Raw genomic sequence first — 13313 nt, forward strand, 5'->3', positions numbered from 1 at the left:
CAGATGAGTTATGCTCTCGGCACGGCTTCCTCTTCCTTAGGCCTGGTGCCGGCCGATCGTGGGGCCCCCTGACTTCCTCCAGAGGGGGAACATCGCGAGCGGCTCAAAACATCGTCCGTGACCTTAGCGGGCACACAATAAATACTCCTCTTGATGTGCCTTTATTTATAGGTTCACATTGTTTTCCAGGGGTCAGGATCTATATATATATCTGCACATTTTTTATGTTTCTCAAAACATGGCATTCTGTGAATGCTCTTCTGTGTCTCACAGTCATTATTTATCATCTGTCGGGACTTCCTTGTTGCTGCTGGCTTGGTTTTACTATTTTTACTCATTTTTCTCTATTGTTGGATTAATAACATGTTTCCAGCATTAATTGTGCTGTGACATGTCCCCGCTGCCTCCTGTTGGAAGATTTCCGTTGGATAAATTCCCGGCTGTGAGTTAAGTTCAAGGACCAGGACAGTATTTTTTTTTTTTTTTTTTTAATTTTGTTTTTTTTTTTAAGATTGTAAAATATACATAACATGAAGTTTACCATTATAAAGGAGTTGTGAAATACACGTAATCTGAAATTCGCCCCTTTAACCGCAGTTCAGTGGCGTTAAAGCACTTTCCGTTCACATTGTACGTTAGGTATGCTTACACCACCGTCCGTCTGCAAAACCGTCTCGTTCTCCCAGGCTGAAGCTGTGTCCCCATTAAACACTGGTCCACCCGCACCCTTGTCCTGACCCTGTCGGCGTGACCACTCTAGTGATCTAAGATCAGTATTTACAGAGCTGGTTTGGGAACCATGGAAGCTTCTCGAGACTGGATCAGTGACCAGTCTGTGTGTACCCATCAACAGGTGATTTAGAAAGTGCCCCGGTGCTGACAACCTCCAGGGCTGACGGCTGCTTCTACGAGTTTGAGTGGCGCACGGCTGCAGCCTGCGTGCTCTCCAGGACCGAGGGGAACAACTGCACGGTCTTTGACTCCCAGGCAGGTGCGTGTCCGAGCGCCCTGTGGGGCAGCCTCTCCTGCAGCCGCTTCAGCTGGCTTTTGCTTTTTGGCTGCGCTGGATCTTCATCGCTACTTAGGCTTTTCTCTGGTTTCGGGCACCGGGGGGCTACTCTCGAATTGTGGTGTGGGGGCTTCTCAGTGCAGTGGCTTCTTGGCTTCTCGTTGTGGAGCGTGGGCTTCAGTAGTTGTGGAGCATGGGCTTAGCTGTTGTGCAGCACCTGGGATCCTCCCAGATCAGGGATCAAACCCATGTCTCCTGTGTTAGCAGGCAGATCCTAACCACTGAGCCACCAGAGAAAGCCTGTTTGTCTTCTAACATTTTCTCTTTGAGTGTTTCAGCGTTGATAACCTGCTTCAGAATTTATAGTAAAACTGTTTAACCAGAACTCTGAAAATCTGGTGTTTGAGGCTTACTTGAGATAATGAAAAAACCTCTCTGGGTAGTCATAGTTGAAGTGGGTTTGCTAATCATGAAACCCAAGGAACACGGGAAATAGATCATGTCTGGAAAGACGTTCCGAGTGCCTTTCTGGCCGTGAAACCCACCGTAGCCTTTTCAAGGTCATTGTATTGTGGTTGTGGTCCCGCTTCCCACACACTGGTGGTTCATTCGGCCAGGAATTGTGGGCTCTGACTCGGGCGTTGGGTGAACACGGCAGGAAGGGGTGAGTGAGGTGGTGGTGGAGAAGGCCCGTCCCCAGGGCAAGGTCGGTGGCATCTCCATGCCGTCGGGCCAGCCCAGCCTCTCCTGCACCCCACGGTCCGACCCGCCTGAGGTGCTTTCGGCTCTTCCTCAGGGTTTTCTTTCGACTTGACGCCTCTCACGAAGAAGGACGCCTACAAGGTCGAGACGGACAAGTACGAGTTCCACATCAACGTGTGCGGCCCGGTGTCCGTGGGCGCCTGCCCGCCGGACTCGGGGGCCTGTCAGGTGTCCAGGAGGCAAGTGACCACTCTGCGATTCGGGCGTTCCCTCGGGTGTCCCGTGCGCGCGGATGTCCTCCTCCAGGACAGGTCTGCTGCCTGCCGACGTCCTTCCCCGACGAGCCTTTAAACCCCGGGAGGGCCTGGACTAAGGGCATTTGGTTTCCAGAGGAGGGGCAGGACAGGAAGTGGGTGCTTGGGGTTGGGAGGGACCCTCACTTCTGTGCAGTCAGCACTTCTCGGCTGCCTGGGGGGATCTGTGCCCACGCTTCTCCAAGTTCAGTGCAGCGTTAGCTAGATGAAGGGAGCTGGGCCTTGAAGCCGCGGCGCTGACGGTGGATCCGGGTCTGGCGTGGGGGTGGGGTCGCCCTCCCGCGCCCACTGTGTGGAGATCCTCCTGCCCAGGTCCTGGCAACCCCCATGCTCCTAGTGTTGCCCAGCGCTGGTCCCGCTATCTTTTCTGAGAAACACTTGGCTTGTTTTAGTGATAGGAAGTCTTGGAACTTGGGACGCAGCAATGCTAAGCTTTCGTATTACGACGGGATGATCCAGCTGACCTACAGGGACGGCACACCCTACAATAACGAGAAGCGCACGCCGAGAGCCACGCTCATCACCTTCCTCTGTGACCGAGACGCCGGAGTGGGTTTCCCCGAATATCAGGTGGGAGTCACGGGTGCTCGTGTGCGTCTGCGTGGCGACAGGGGCCAAGGAGGGAGAGAGAGGTTGTCAGCCTCGTAAAGGCGGGGGAAGAGAAGAAAGCGGGTGAAGGCAGGGCTCGTGACTTTCTGGAGTGAGGAAAGCGAGGGAGGTTCTGCTGTAGGTGACACAGGAACTGGGGCGGTCCCCGGGGAGAAGCTGTCACGTTGTCTGGCTTCCGGGACTTATCCAGGAGCCTGTCATGGGCCCTTTATTTAGAAGCAGAGCCGTTATTAGTCTGGTTTCCTGGGCACATCCTCAGCTCCTTTGATTTTAATTAATCCTTTTAGATTTGCCAGGGGACACGGGCAGTGTGTATTTTCTGACCAACAGTGGGCCGTACCACCCTCAGTCACAGCCCTCGACACTGCTGGTTTGGGGTAGATACCACACAAAAGCATCAACAGCCCTGCCTTATTCCCACATAACAAGCTAGAGTTCCATCTTAACTCATTGCTGGGCAATCTTCCTTTTAATAGAACGAGAGGGGATGGACAAAGGAGATGAACTTGCCTCCAATTCTTACTGAGGAAAAAATGTCCCACCTCTTTCTAAATGCTGGCTTTGGGTAACGAGTCCCCTTCTCTGCCGTCCTTCCCGTGTGTGTGTGTGTGTGTGTGTGTGTGTGTGTGTGTGTGTCCCGAGATTAGGAGGAAGATAACTCTACATACAACTTCCGGTGGTACACCAGTTACGCCTGCCCGGAGGAGCCGCTGGAGTGCATCGTGACTGACCCCGTCACACTGGACCAGTACGACCTCTCCAGGTGAGGCAGGCCCGCCTGCCCTTGGCCTGGCCCCGTCCAGTTAGGGCCGAGGTCACTTAGGCCCTGCCGGTGGACATGTCCCTGAGACCGTGAGAGAGCGTGCAGGATCAGGGTGGGGAGCTCCAAGCTGCATGAATTCTAATGATCTGGGAGCCTGCGCAGGATCAGCCAGTGTTTGCCCAGCACAAACCTCCGTCTTCAGCTGCATCCTTCAGAGTGATGCCTGTCACTGCAGAGGTGTGGGGGCAGTCCCAAGTATGCAGGGAGGTCTGTGTCTTGTAAGGCTAGAGAGGAGGCGCGGTGGGCCAGCCTCTGGGGGCGTTTGATAGGCAGTGCACCTTCCCTTCTTATTTCTCTAACCACTTAGAAATGAATCATCGGGCCGAAAGCTGTCGGCTGGAAAAAGCGTGCGTTTCCCCCTTGACCTTTCAGGCTAGCGAAATCCGAGGGCGGTCCTGGGGGAAACTGGTACTCTCTGGACAACGGCGGGGCGCGCAGCACGTGGCGGAAGTACTACATCAACGTGTGTCGTCCCCTGAACCCGGTGCCGGGCTGTGACCGCTACGCGTCCGCCTGTCAGATGAAGTACCAGGGCGAGCAGGTGAGGCGGCCCTCCCCGCCCTCCCGAGCCCAGGGCTTGGCAGTAGAGGGTGGAGGGGTCTGAGTGGGTCTGGCTCGCGCCAAGAAGCCCCTTGAGACAGATAAGGGGGGTCTCGCTGCAAACTCACCTGCCCCACCTTCCCAGAGATGCAATCACACTTGAGTCGTTGCTCAGATTTAAAATGAAAAAAAAGAAAAAACAAAACAAAACCCCTGGGTGTGGGGAACCGCCTCTGCTCACGGTTCTCAGCAGACGAAGTGACTCTGAACAGCAGACATTTATCAAGGAGAGTTTAAGCTTCCAAAAGCTCTTGCTTCTGGACTGATTAGAGGGGACGCCTGCTTGGCAGATCCAAGCGCCAGTTCTTCTTGCCCGGGTGCAGGCTGCACTCTGTCATTCGATGGAATGCAGTCACCGCCAGAACCTTGGTAACACTCCCCTGGGTGCCTTGTTGTACACAGCGCATCTTAAAATAAAGATGTCTGTGTGCTTCTTTAAAAATAGCATGTCGAGGATGTACTTTTCCCGGGGTCCGTTACACGGCAGCTCAGAGATGATTTCAGGGAAGCTGACGGGCGCACCCTGCTGGTTGAGTGGAGCGTGGTGGTGTGTTGGCGTGCACTTGGGCACGTGTGTGCTCTGGGTTGGAGCAACGGCCTCCAAGGACAGTCTGCTCTCATTATTCATGGATTCTGTATTTGCAAGCGGTCTACTCGCTACCGTTCATTCGTGACCCCAAATCAGTGCCCGGGTGTTCTCACGGTCTGTCGTGGACATGTGCAGAGAGGCCTGGCATGGCTCTGCATTTTTGTCTCGGTTCTGCTACCCAGACGTCCAAACAACGGAGGCGAGAGGGGGCGGGCAGTGTGGTGGCCGGACAATCCTGGCTCCTGGCCACACGTGGACCGGGCTTGGTCCTTCCTCGAATGCCTGGGAGAGGAGTGGCCTTGGATGGGTTGCTTAACATGTCTGAACTGCGTTTTCACTTTTGTGAAATAAAAAGGATCTACCAGGGTTTTGAGGCATCAGGATCGAAGTCTGTGAGAGATAAATGTCCATAGAGATAAACGTCCCCCCTCCCTCGGTGTGCGGGGAGCGGATTGGTTCTAGGGTCCTGGCTGGTCCCCAGAACCCGAGGATGCGCAAGTCCGTGATGCGCAGTGTCGCAGTGTCTGCACACGCCCTGGTGCACATCCGCCCCGTGGTTTCACAGCGTTTGACACAGTGTCAGTGCTGTGCTAGTAGACGTGGGTGGCTAATGGAAGTTTTGCTTTTTGGAGCTTTCTGGGATTTCTTTCCCCTGAGTGTTTTCCATCTGAAGTTGGTTGAACCTGCAGATGCAGAACCTGTGGGTTTCGAGGGCGGACTGTGTTTCCCCTCTGCAGAGGAGTGGTGGTTCGAATTCGCTAATCCAGCATCTGTGGCAAATCTGTAGGACACACCTGCTGTGCATAATGAAACACCCACTGTGTCAGTAGTGAAGAACACAGTTGGTCTCTCCAGAGGGAAAGCTAACAGCCACGTGTGTTCGCAGGGCTCGTACTCTGAGACCGTCTCCATCAGCAACCTGGGGGTGGCGAAGACGGGCCCCATGGTGGAGGACAGCGGCAGCCTGCTCCTGGAGTACGTCAACGGCTCCGCCTGCACCACCAGCGACCAGAGGCGCACCACCTACACCACCAGGATCCACCTTGTCTGCTCTACCGGCAGCCTGGTGAGGGGGGCGGGGCAGCGCCGTGGCCTCGTTTGGTCGGGCTCCTCTATCTCTGCATGGGACGCGGGTTCTGCTTGCTTCTACTTCAGGTCCGAATGTGCTGCAGACTCGGGGAGGCCAGGGCCACGGCAGTGGTGCTTCTGCACCTGTCCTCCTCCAGGTTACGCCCAAGCCCTACGTGCTGGCTTGGGATGCACACTGCAAGGTGTTCCCTTAGACGTGAGCTTTCTCTCTGAGCCACACAGACGCCGTCCTGCATGTGAGTTTCTGTGAGTTCTGGAGGGCCCCACAGTTCTGTGATCTGAGGGCCACACCCCATAGCAGAAGAGGTCTTAGAGATGGCTTGGTCCAAACACCATGGTTCACAGATGAGGGAATGGAGGCTGGGCCCTGTGGGTGGACACCGACAGAATAATAACGAGCGGTCTGTTGGGAAAGCAGGAATGAAATCTCTAGGCTGGGAAATGGAGGAGGTGATGGAGACTGCAGGCGGGCCCGAGCTCCTTAGCCAGGGCTGAGCAGAAGAGAAAACACGACGCGCGGATGCTTTGGGGTCATTATATACAGTCTACGCTTTTCTTTTTTTTAACTTTTTATTTTGTATTGTGGTTTAGCCGATTCACAGTGTTGTTGATGGTTTCAAGTGGACAGCAGAACGACTCAGCCGCACAGTTCTGAGTCTCCATTCTCCTCTGAACTCCCCTCCCACCCAGCGTGGCCACTTACAGTTGAGCAGAGTCCCCTGTGCCACGACGCGGGTCCTTGTTGGTTATCCATCTTAAATACAGGAGTGTGTGCATGTCCCTTCAAACTCCCTAACTGTCCCTTCCCCCCGTCCTTCCCGCCTGGGAAGCCTAAGTTCATTCTCTTAAGTCTGTGAGTCCATTTCTCTTTTGTAAATAACTTCATTTACTGTGTCATTTCGTTTTAGAGTCCGCATGTAAGGGGTGTCTCACAATATTTCTCTTTCTCTGTCTCACTTCACTCATTCCCTGCTGGTTTTTAAAAAGCAATGTGGTAGAAGATATATCAGTATAACACAAAATTTACCATCTTAGCCATTTCTAGGTGTAGAGTTTAGTGGCATTGATGCTGTCACAGTGCTGTGGACCCATCACTGGGTCCATTTCCACCGTGTCCATTGTTATTCTAAACCTAATTGCTTTTTTTTTTAACCTGGAGTTTTACATTTACGATTGCATCACGTGTTTTTTGAGCAGTCACCGAGCCCTTCGATGGACGTGCAGTGGGGATGATAGAGGTGCTTCGAAAGGGTTAGTTGCAGCGTCCTCCACTTTGGTGGACATGTTACTGGCCCAGTGAGTCCATTCCACCTAGCAGGCGGGGGGCTCGGTCACTTCCATCCTAGTCATCTTACAGACGTCAAGTTCTCTCTGTCCTTTGCCAGCACACGATTTTTTTCCCAGGAGATCACGTCTTAAGAGCTTAAGAAAGTTGCCCTGATAAGGGGAGGAGAAGGCTGGCGGGCTGAGCTCGGCTTGTACAAGCAAAGCTTCGCATAGCTAAGCCATAAACACACACTGATAAGCGTGAGCTGGGCTTCCCGAGTTCTGCTCTCAGCGCCAGGAAGGAATGCTGGCTGAGCAGCTGGGACCTCGCTGGCCGCCTCCGGGGCCCCTCCGAACCCCACCCTGGGCCCCTCTCTCCCCTCTGCTGGGCCTCATCCCCCTCCACTCCCCTCTCTGGAATCTCTTTGTGGTGGAGATACTGGACAATTCTAGGAAGCCCTCTCAGACCCTTATTTTTTTAGCTTCCCTGTGTCATCCTATTTAGACGGTGTTTTTCAGTTTTCACAGCAATTTCACGTTGTTACTGTATTCCTCAGCACCGGTCCACGGCCTGGTGCATTTCGTGGGCCCAGGCAACACGGAGCGAACAGAGAGCCACGTCTCCGGGGGTGCTGTGCTGCAGTCCCCCCGGGCTCTTCACAGCCACTTGGTGGGGCCGCAGGGACAGGCGTGTTTGCAGTTCACCGTGGGTGATGCCGCAGCGGAGAGGGTGGGGAGGCGTGGGCACTAGCGGCTGTGTCCCCTTCCCCCGCGTGTCTGGCTGGGTGGCTCAGCTTCTCCATGACTCCCCTCCCCCCACCAAGTCCTCTGTCAGGGAGGGTGGCGGAGGTCCCCCCCTGAGACTGATCACACCCTGGGTGTCTGGCCGGCTGTGGAGACTGTGCCCGTGTGGGAGCTGATGTGGCTCATGTTCGAGCACACCTCACCCCGTCAGCCAGCCTTGCCTGGGTCCGCAGTGGCGTGGCCGTGCTCATGTGCACCTGGCCCGTGGGCCCAGCTGTTCTGTGTCTGGGTGTAGTTGAGTTCAGTTCAGTCGCTCAGACGTGTCCGACTCTTTGCAACCCCATGAACCGCAGCACGCCAGGCCTCTCTGTCCATCACCAACTCCCGGAGTTCACTCAAACTCATGTCCATTGAGTCAGTAGTGCTATCTGACCATCTCATCCTCTGTCGTCCCCTTCTCCTCCTGCCTTCAATCTTTCCCAGCATCAGGGTCTTTTCAAATGAGTCAGCTCTTCACATCAGGTGGCCAGAGTATTGGAGTTTCAGCTTCAACATCAGTCCTTCCAATGAACATTCAGGACTGATTTCCTTTAGGATGGACTGGTTGGATCTCCTTGCTGTCCAAGGGACTCTCAAGAGTCTTCTCCAATACCACAGTTCAAAAGCATCAATTCTTCAGCGCTCAGCTTTCTTTATAGTCCAACTCTGGGTGTAGAATGGTGTTCAAAAGCGCAGTCTCAGACTCTGACCCAGATTTGGATCCCAGTTCTACCATTTACTCTTGGTGTGACCCCCCAGGTAGATTAACTGGCATTCACGTGTAAGAGAGAGCAGTCTCCTTAGTAGGAAGGATGACATCCTCATCAGATGAGGCAGGTTAACTCCTCACCTGCTCCGCTGTATGTTAATCCACCGACTTGAATTCTTATTATCCCACTAGTGTTCTGGTGGTTAGAGCATGTTTCATGGCTTTGAGTTGACTTGTATCCCGGATTTGGCCTTTCAGTATACCCATCCCATATTTTCTCTCAACTGGGAGTGTGTGGTCAGCTTCCTGTGGAACACGGCGGCAGCCTGTCCTATCCGAATCACCACGGACATAGACCAGGTACCGGTGGGGTCTTGGGCCCGCCCTTCTGGCCCCGCCCCCTCCCTCTGGCCCCACCCTTCCCTCCGGCCCCGCCCTGCATCCTGGCCCCACCCCTCCCTCTGGCCTCTTAATCCCTGCCTGGACAGCAGGCGTTTGGAAGGGGTCCTGTGTTCCCCGCCCTCTGCCCTGGCTCACCTCCCATCCTGGGATGAGAACCAGGACTTCCCTTCTGCTCCCCAGTTTCCCAGACCCCGCCCTCCCTCTCCCTCCCGCTGTCCCTCCGGCCTCACGGGGGCCCCGGGGCACTCTGCCACTGTGGGGACAGAGGCTTAATTTCACATCACGGCCACACCCGGGATGCGTCGGTGGCCCCTCGGCCGTAGGCTACGGCCCGGGTGGCTCACGTGGCGCTCGAGGTTTTCGCGCTCTGACCCCAGCCACGCCCCTGCCTCTGCCTTGCTTGCTGTCCTCACCTCCCTTTTCAAGTCTCCTCTGAGTGGCAGAGGTCCCCCAGAGGAGTGTACCCGGAGCATGCGGGTGGGAGCCCACGGGCCCCTGCCCGCCGGCAGGGCTTTCTGAAGCCCCTGTGCCGGTCTTTGCGTAGGGTGGGCGGGGTGGAAAGAAGACACGGGGAGGGGGCTCACTGCGCCTCCTAGAATTGAAGAGAGACAGGGAGTTATTTGTGGATCTCTCATGGACCTGTCTCTGATTTGGGTCCCCCTGATAGCTCAGTTGGTAAAGAATCCGTCTGCAATGCAAGAGAGCCCCGGTTCGATTTCTGGGTTGGGAAGATCCCCTGGAGAAGGGATAGGCTATTCCAGGGCTTCTCTGGTGGCTCAGATGGTAAAGAATCCACCTGCAATGTGGGAGACCTGGGTTTGATCCCTGGGTCAGGAAGATCCCCTGGAGAAGGGAAAGGCTACCCACTCTAGTATTCTGGCCTGGAGAATTCCATGGACTGTCTAGTCCATGGGGTGGCCAAGAGTCAGATACAACTGAGCGGCTTTCACTTCACTTATGATTCCTCACTTTTCCTCGGGGCTCAGCCGTGGTCTTGTTCGGGTGAATACAGCAGTCTCAGGGTCTCGGGAGGGCGGCACCGCTGAGCTTCTGTCCCACCTGGGGCGCCTCAGATGCGGCACCAAAAGGGGCCATGAGCTCGCCCGGGGCTGCTTCTCCTATGGGGTCAGTGCCAGACAGGCGTGGGCGATGCTCTGTCCCTGCCATGTCCTCCGGGACTGGGTTTGAATGTGCCTCTTCGCCCCTTTCATTCCCGCAGGTCTGCTCCATCAAGGACCCCAACAGCGGGTACGTGTTTGATCTGAACCCACTGAACAATTCCCGAGGATACGTGGTCTTGGGCATCGGGAAGACGTTTCTGGTAAGACTTGCGGGGTGCACTCTGATTTGCCTTGGAAGGATGGGAGGAGGCACAGAGGTCACCCTCATCTCGTGACGGGGGAGGCAGGTGTCCTTAGGAGCCTCCCAGGGCACGGATGGCAGCCCTCGCCCAGGAGGAGGCAAGGAGTCCAAGTGTAAGTGGAGATGAGGTGAAACCCTTGCCCCTCCTGCTCTGCAGATGGGAACTAGGAACAGAAGATGGGCTGCTCCTGGTCCTGGCCCTACATCTGGCCTGGTGGTCCCAGGCCAGCAGCATGCACATGGCCTGCGAACTTGTGGCCAGGGCAGCATCTCAGGGGTGGGGCCCAGCAGGCTGGTTCTCATGCCCACTGGGGTTTCGAGTCCCTGGTCAAAAGGAAATGTTGATCATGCTTGCCTGTAAAGGGAGACGAGCTGATGGCGTGCTCCAGAATCTTCAGACAGCCCTTCCTTTGTGGGCGGCCCTGGCAGTGTGTCTGGAGCAGCGAAGAGGAGAAACTCCACTTAGTGTGTTCCATTATAAACTAAGCACTGTTGGACAGAGAGAGGTTTTTAAAAATCTGTATTTTGGTTTAACTTTTCCTAGCAGAACCCACGCTGGAAGAAGAGAGTAACCTTTGAAGCGGGGGTCTCATCCCAAAGGAAGCTGGGATGAGAATGTCATAAAACCAGTACGGGGGTGGGGGGGGCATTGTAGGCACAGCGCATGTGGGAGGGCATGCAGGTTCCTCTGGAGCCTCGAGACCCCCAGTGGGGCTTGTCACCGACACATGGCGGGCTTGTCAGCCAGCAGCACGGTACTCGTGGTGCCTCCCTTCCCCACCCCCTCTCAGAAGTTGCCGCCCTAGAGTTTGGTTCGTAACAGGTTGTAATAGGTGACTGCAGTGTATTTGGCTGCCTGTGTGAGTGCGAGAGGCAGACAGGAACTTCAAGATCGAGCCCCTTAGGGGATTTGTCAGAAGAGGTAAGTCCCCTGGAGGACTTGCCCGAGGAGGTGAGCCCGGAATAACATGCCAGACAAGATGACGACCTCTGTCGGGGCCATGCTGGAAGAGGTGATCCCATGGAGAACCAGCCAGAAAGGCTCTTCTGTGCGGTGGCTGGGGGGCCGGAGGAGGTGACGGGTGCAGGGTCGCAGACAACAGGGACAGGCTCTGGATGACGGTAGTGGTGGGGTGACCAGGCTCCCGGGAGCCAGGGCGCTGGGCTTTGTGCTGCCAGCAGGGCCTCGGACAGCACCGCCCACCAGCCGACTACTTGGCGTTGCATCTTGGCACCTGGCCCTGCAGGGCTGGGCCGCCACGTGTCCTCCTGCTGGCTGTGTGCTTCTGTGGCCGCGCAGCCCACGTGGCTGCAGGCCATCGGCCTGGGTGTGTTCTCCTGTGGCTGTTTCTTAGATAGGAAACTGTGATCTTAAGGAAAGACTCTGTGTACGGAGATCTTAACTTTGTGTACATTGTCCATAAACACGGACTGGTGATAGAGAAATCTGTCCGTGTCTCACACCCAAGAGCAAGTTACGCTTCATTCTGTCAACTGCTGGATTTAAGTGGAACGGTGTCAGTAGCTTCGAGAGATACAGGGCCAGCACAGTACTGTAAAGCCATTATTCTCCAATTAAAAGTAAAAAAGAAATACAGGGGGATCTACTTTTTCCAAATTTGGATGCATCTAATTACGTTTAGATTTGATTAACAATTCAGGTTTGGGGAGAAAAATCAAATTTTAATTAATTTTTTGACAATAATGAATCATTTCTAAAATGCCTACTAGTATATAACTGAATAATAGTCTTTATCTAGTGTAAATGGATAAATCATTACATAAAAGAGGACCAGATAAAAGGTTAAATAACGTGCAGTTTTCTGTGTCATATCTTATGGATATAAACTTAGAGCAAGAATTTTCAGGAACATTGTTAGATTAGTATTAAGCAGGTTAGGAATGTGTGGGAATCGATCATGTTGGCAAATCTTACCTGTACTTTTTCTAAATGAAACGAGTTATGTGTATTATATAATACACATGTGTATTCACATATACCTATAAAACACACATATGTATATTCACATATATCACATTCATATGTGACTTCATAAAGCCATAGGAAGGTTTTTCCAGAATTTCAGAATGTTTAAAACAGTTTTTCAGAACATAAAACAGGTTTTTACACAACAAAAACCTTTTATTTAAATAAAAACAACAGGGGTATGCCATTATATTTACTTTTTAATGTGACTTCAGCCATATGTGCTTTTCCTATTACAATCAAAAATACTGCAACATTCTGGCTATATATATTGGCATATATTGTTGCATGCAGACTGTCTCATACATTTAAAGATACAGGGCTGTCTAAACCATTAGAGGCAGTTTATGGGCATTGCTGTTTGGGCTTTGGTTTTTGCCTTATGTACTAGCTTTAGGATTTAATTGCCCAGACGTGGCAGGTTGGTCATTTGCGTGATATTGAAGAGTAGCAGCTGTTTGGCAGGGCAGGGTTTGCGTTGCGGGGTTGTGTCTGCGGTGGGTCACGCAGCCTGAGCTGGTGTGCGGTTCTCGCCCTCTGGCCTGCAGTTCAACGTGTGCGGTGACATGCCCGCCTGTGGCACCCTGGATGGGAAGCCAGCTTCCGGCTGCGAGGCAGAAGTCCAGATGGACGACATGAAGACCCTGAAGCCGGGCAGGCTGGTGGGCCTGGAGAAGAGCCTGCAGCTGTCCACCGAGGGCTTTATAACCCTAAACTACACGGGGCTTCCTTCCCACCCCAACGGTGAGCTCAGATCCCTGTTGGTTTAGCGACTCACCAGCATCCTGGTGGTTTTGTGACTGTCGACCTTTCCAAGACTAACGTGCGCGTCCGTAGACGCTCCGGGTCTGGCTGCCCTCTGGCCTCACGTGCATCATGCGTGCCTGGCCTCCAGGGTGTTTCCCCAGCCCCTGAGTGCATTCTGCAGCCGGAGGGTCCCAGGCTGCTGGGTTCTGTTCACACCCGCAACCCCCAGCATCTTCCCCCAGCAGCTGCTCTGATAAGAAAGTGTTCACTTGGCCTCTTGTCCCCTGTTTTTCAGATATTGAAGTGATGGGTGAAGATAATA

General features: G+C 54.0%; 1 protein-coding gene across 2 annotated transcripts in view; it reads left to right on the plus strand.

Moving 5' to 3' along the window:
- Window positions 1–13313, plus strand: part of IGF2R (insulin like growth factor 2 receptor) — a 102402-nt gene that overhangs the window by 53831 nt on the left and 35258 nt on the right. For both annotated transcript variants that reach the window (XM_027551976.1, XM_027551977.1), the window contains 9 exons: window positions 854–991; window positions 1806–1950; window positions 2418–2595; window positions 3282–3397; window positions 3830–3998; window positions 5533–5712; window positions 8752–8853; window positions 10115–10216; window positions 12793–12988. In XM_027551976.1, coding sequence (XP_027407777.1) covers window positions 854–991; window positions 1806–1950; window positions 2418–2595; window positions 3282–3397; window positions 3830–3998; window positions 5533–5712; window positions 8752–8853; window positions 10115–10216; window positions 12793–12988 — 1326 coding nt within the window. The remainder of the gene's footprint in view (window positions 1–853; window positions 992–1805; window positions 1951–2417; window positions 2596–3281; window positions 3398–3829; window positions 3999–5532; window positions 5713–8751; window positions 8854–10114; window positions 10217–12792; window positions 12989–13313) is intronic.

This window comes from Bos indicus x Bos taurus, chromosome 9 (assembly GCF_003369695.1).
Source record: "Bos indicus x Bos taurus breed Angus x Brahman F1 hybrid chromosome 9, Bos_hybrid_MaternalHap_v2.0, whole genome shotgun sequence".
Taxonomy (NCBI): Eukaryota; Metazoa; Chordata; class Mammalia; order Artiodactyla; family Bovidae; genus Bos; species Bos indicus x Bos taurus.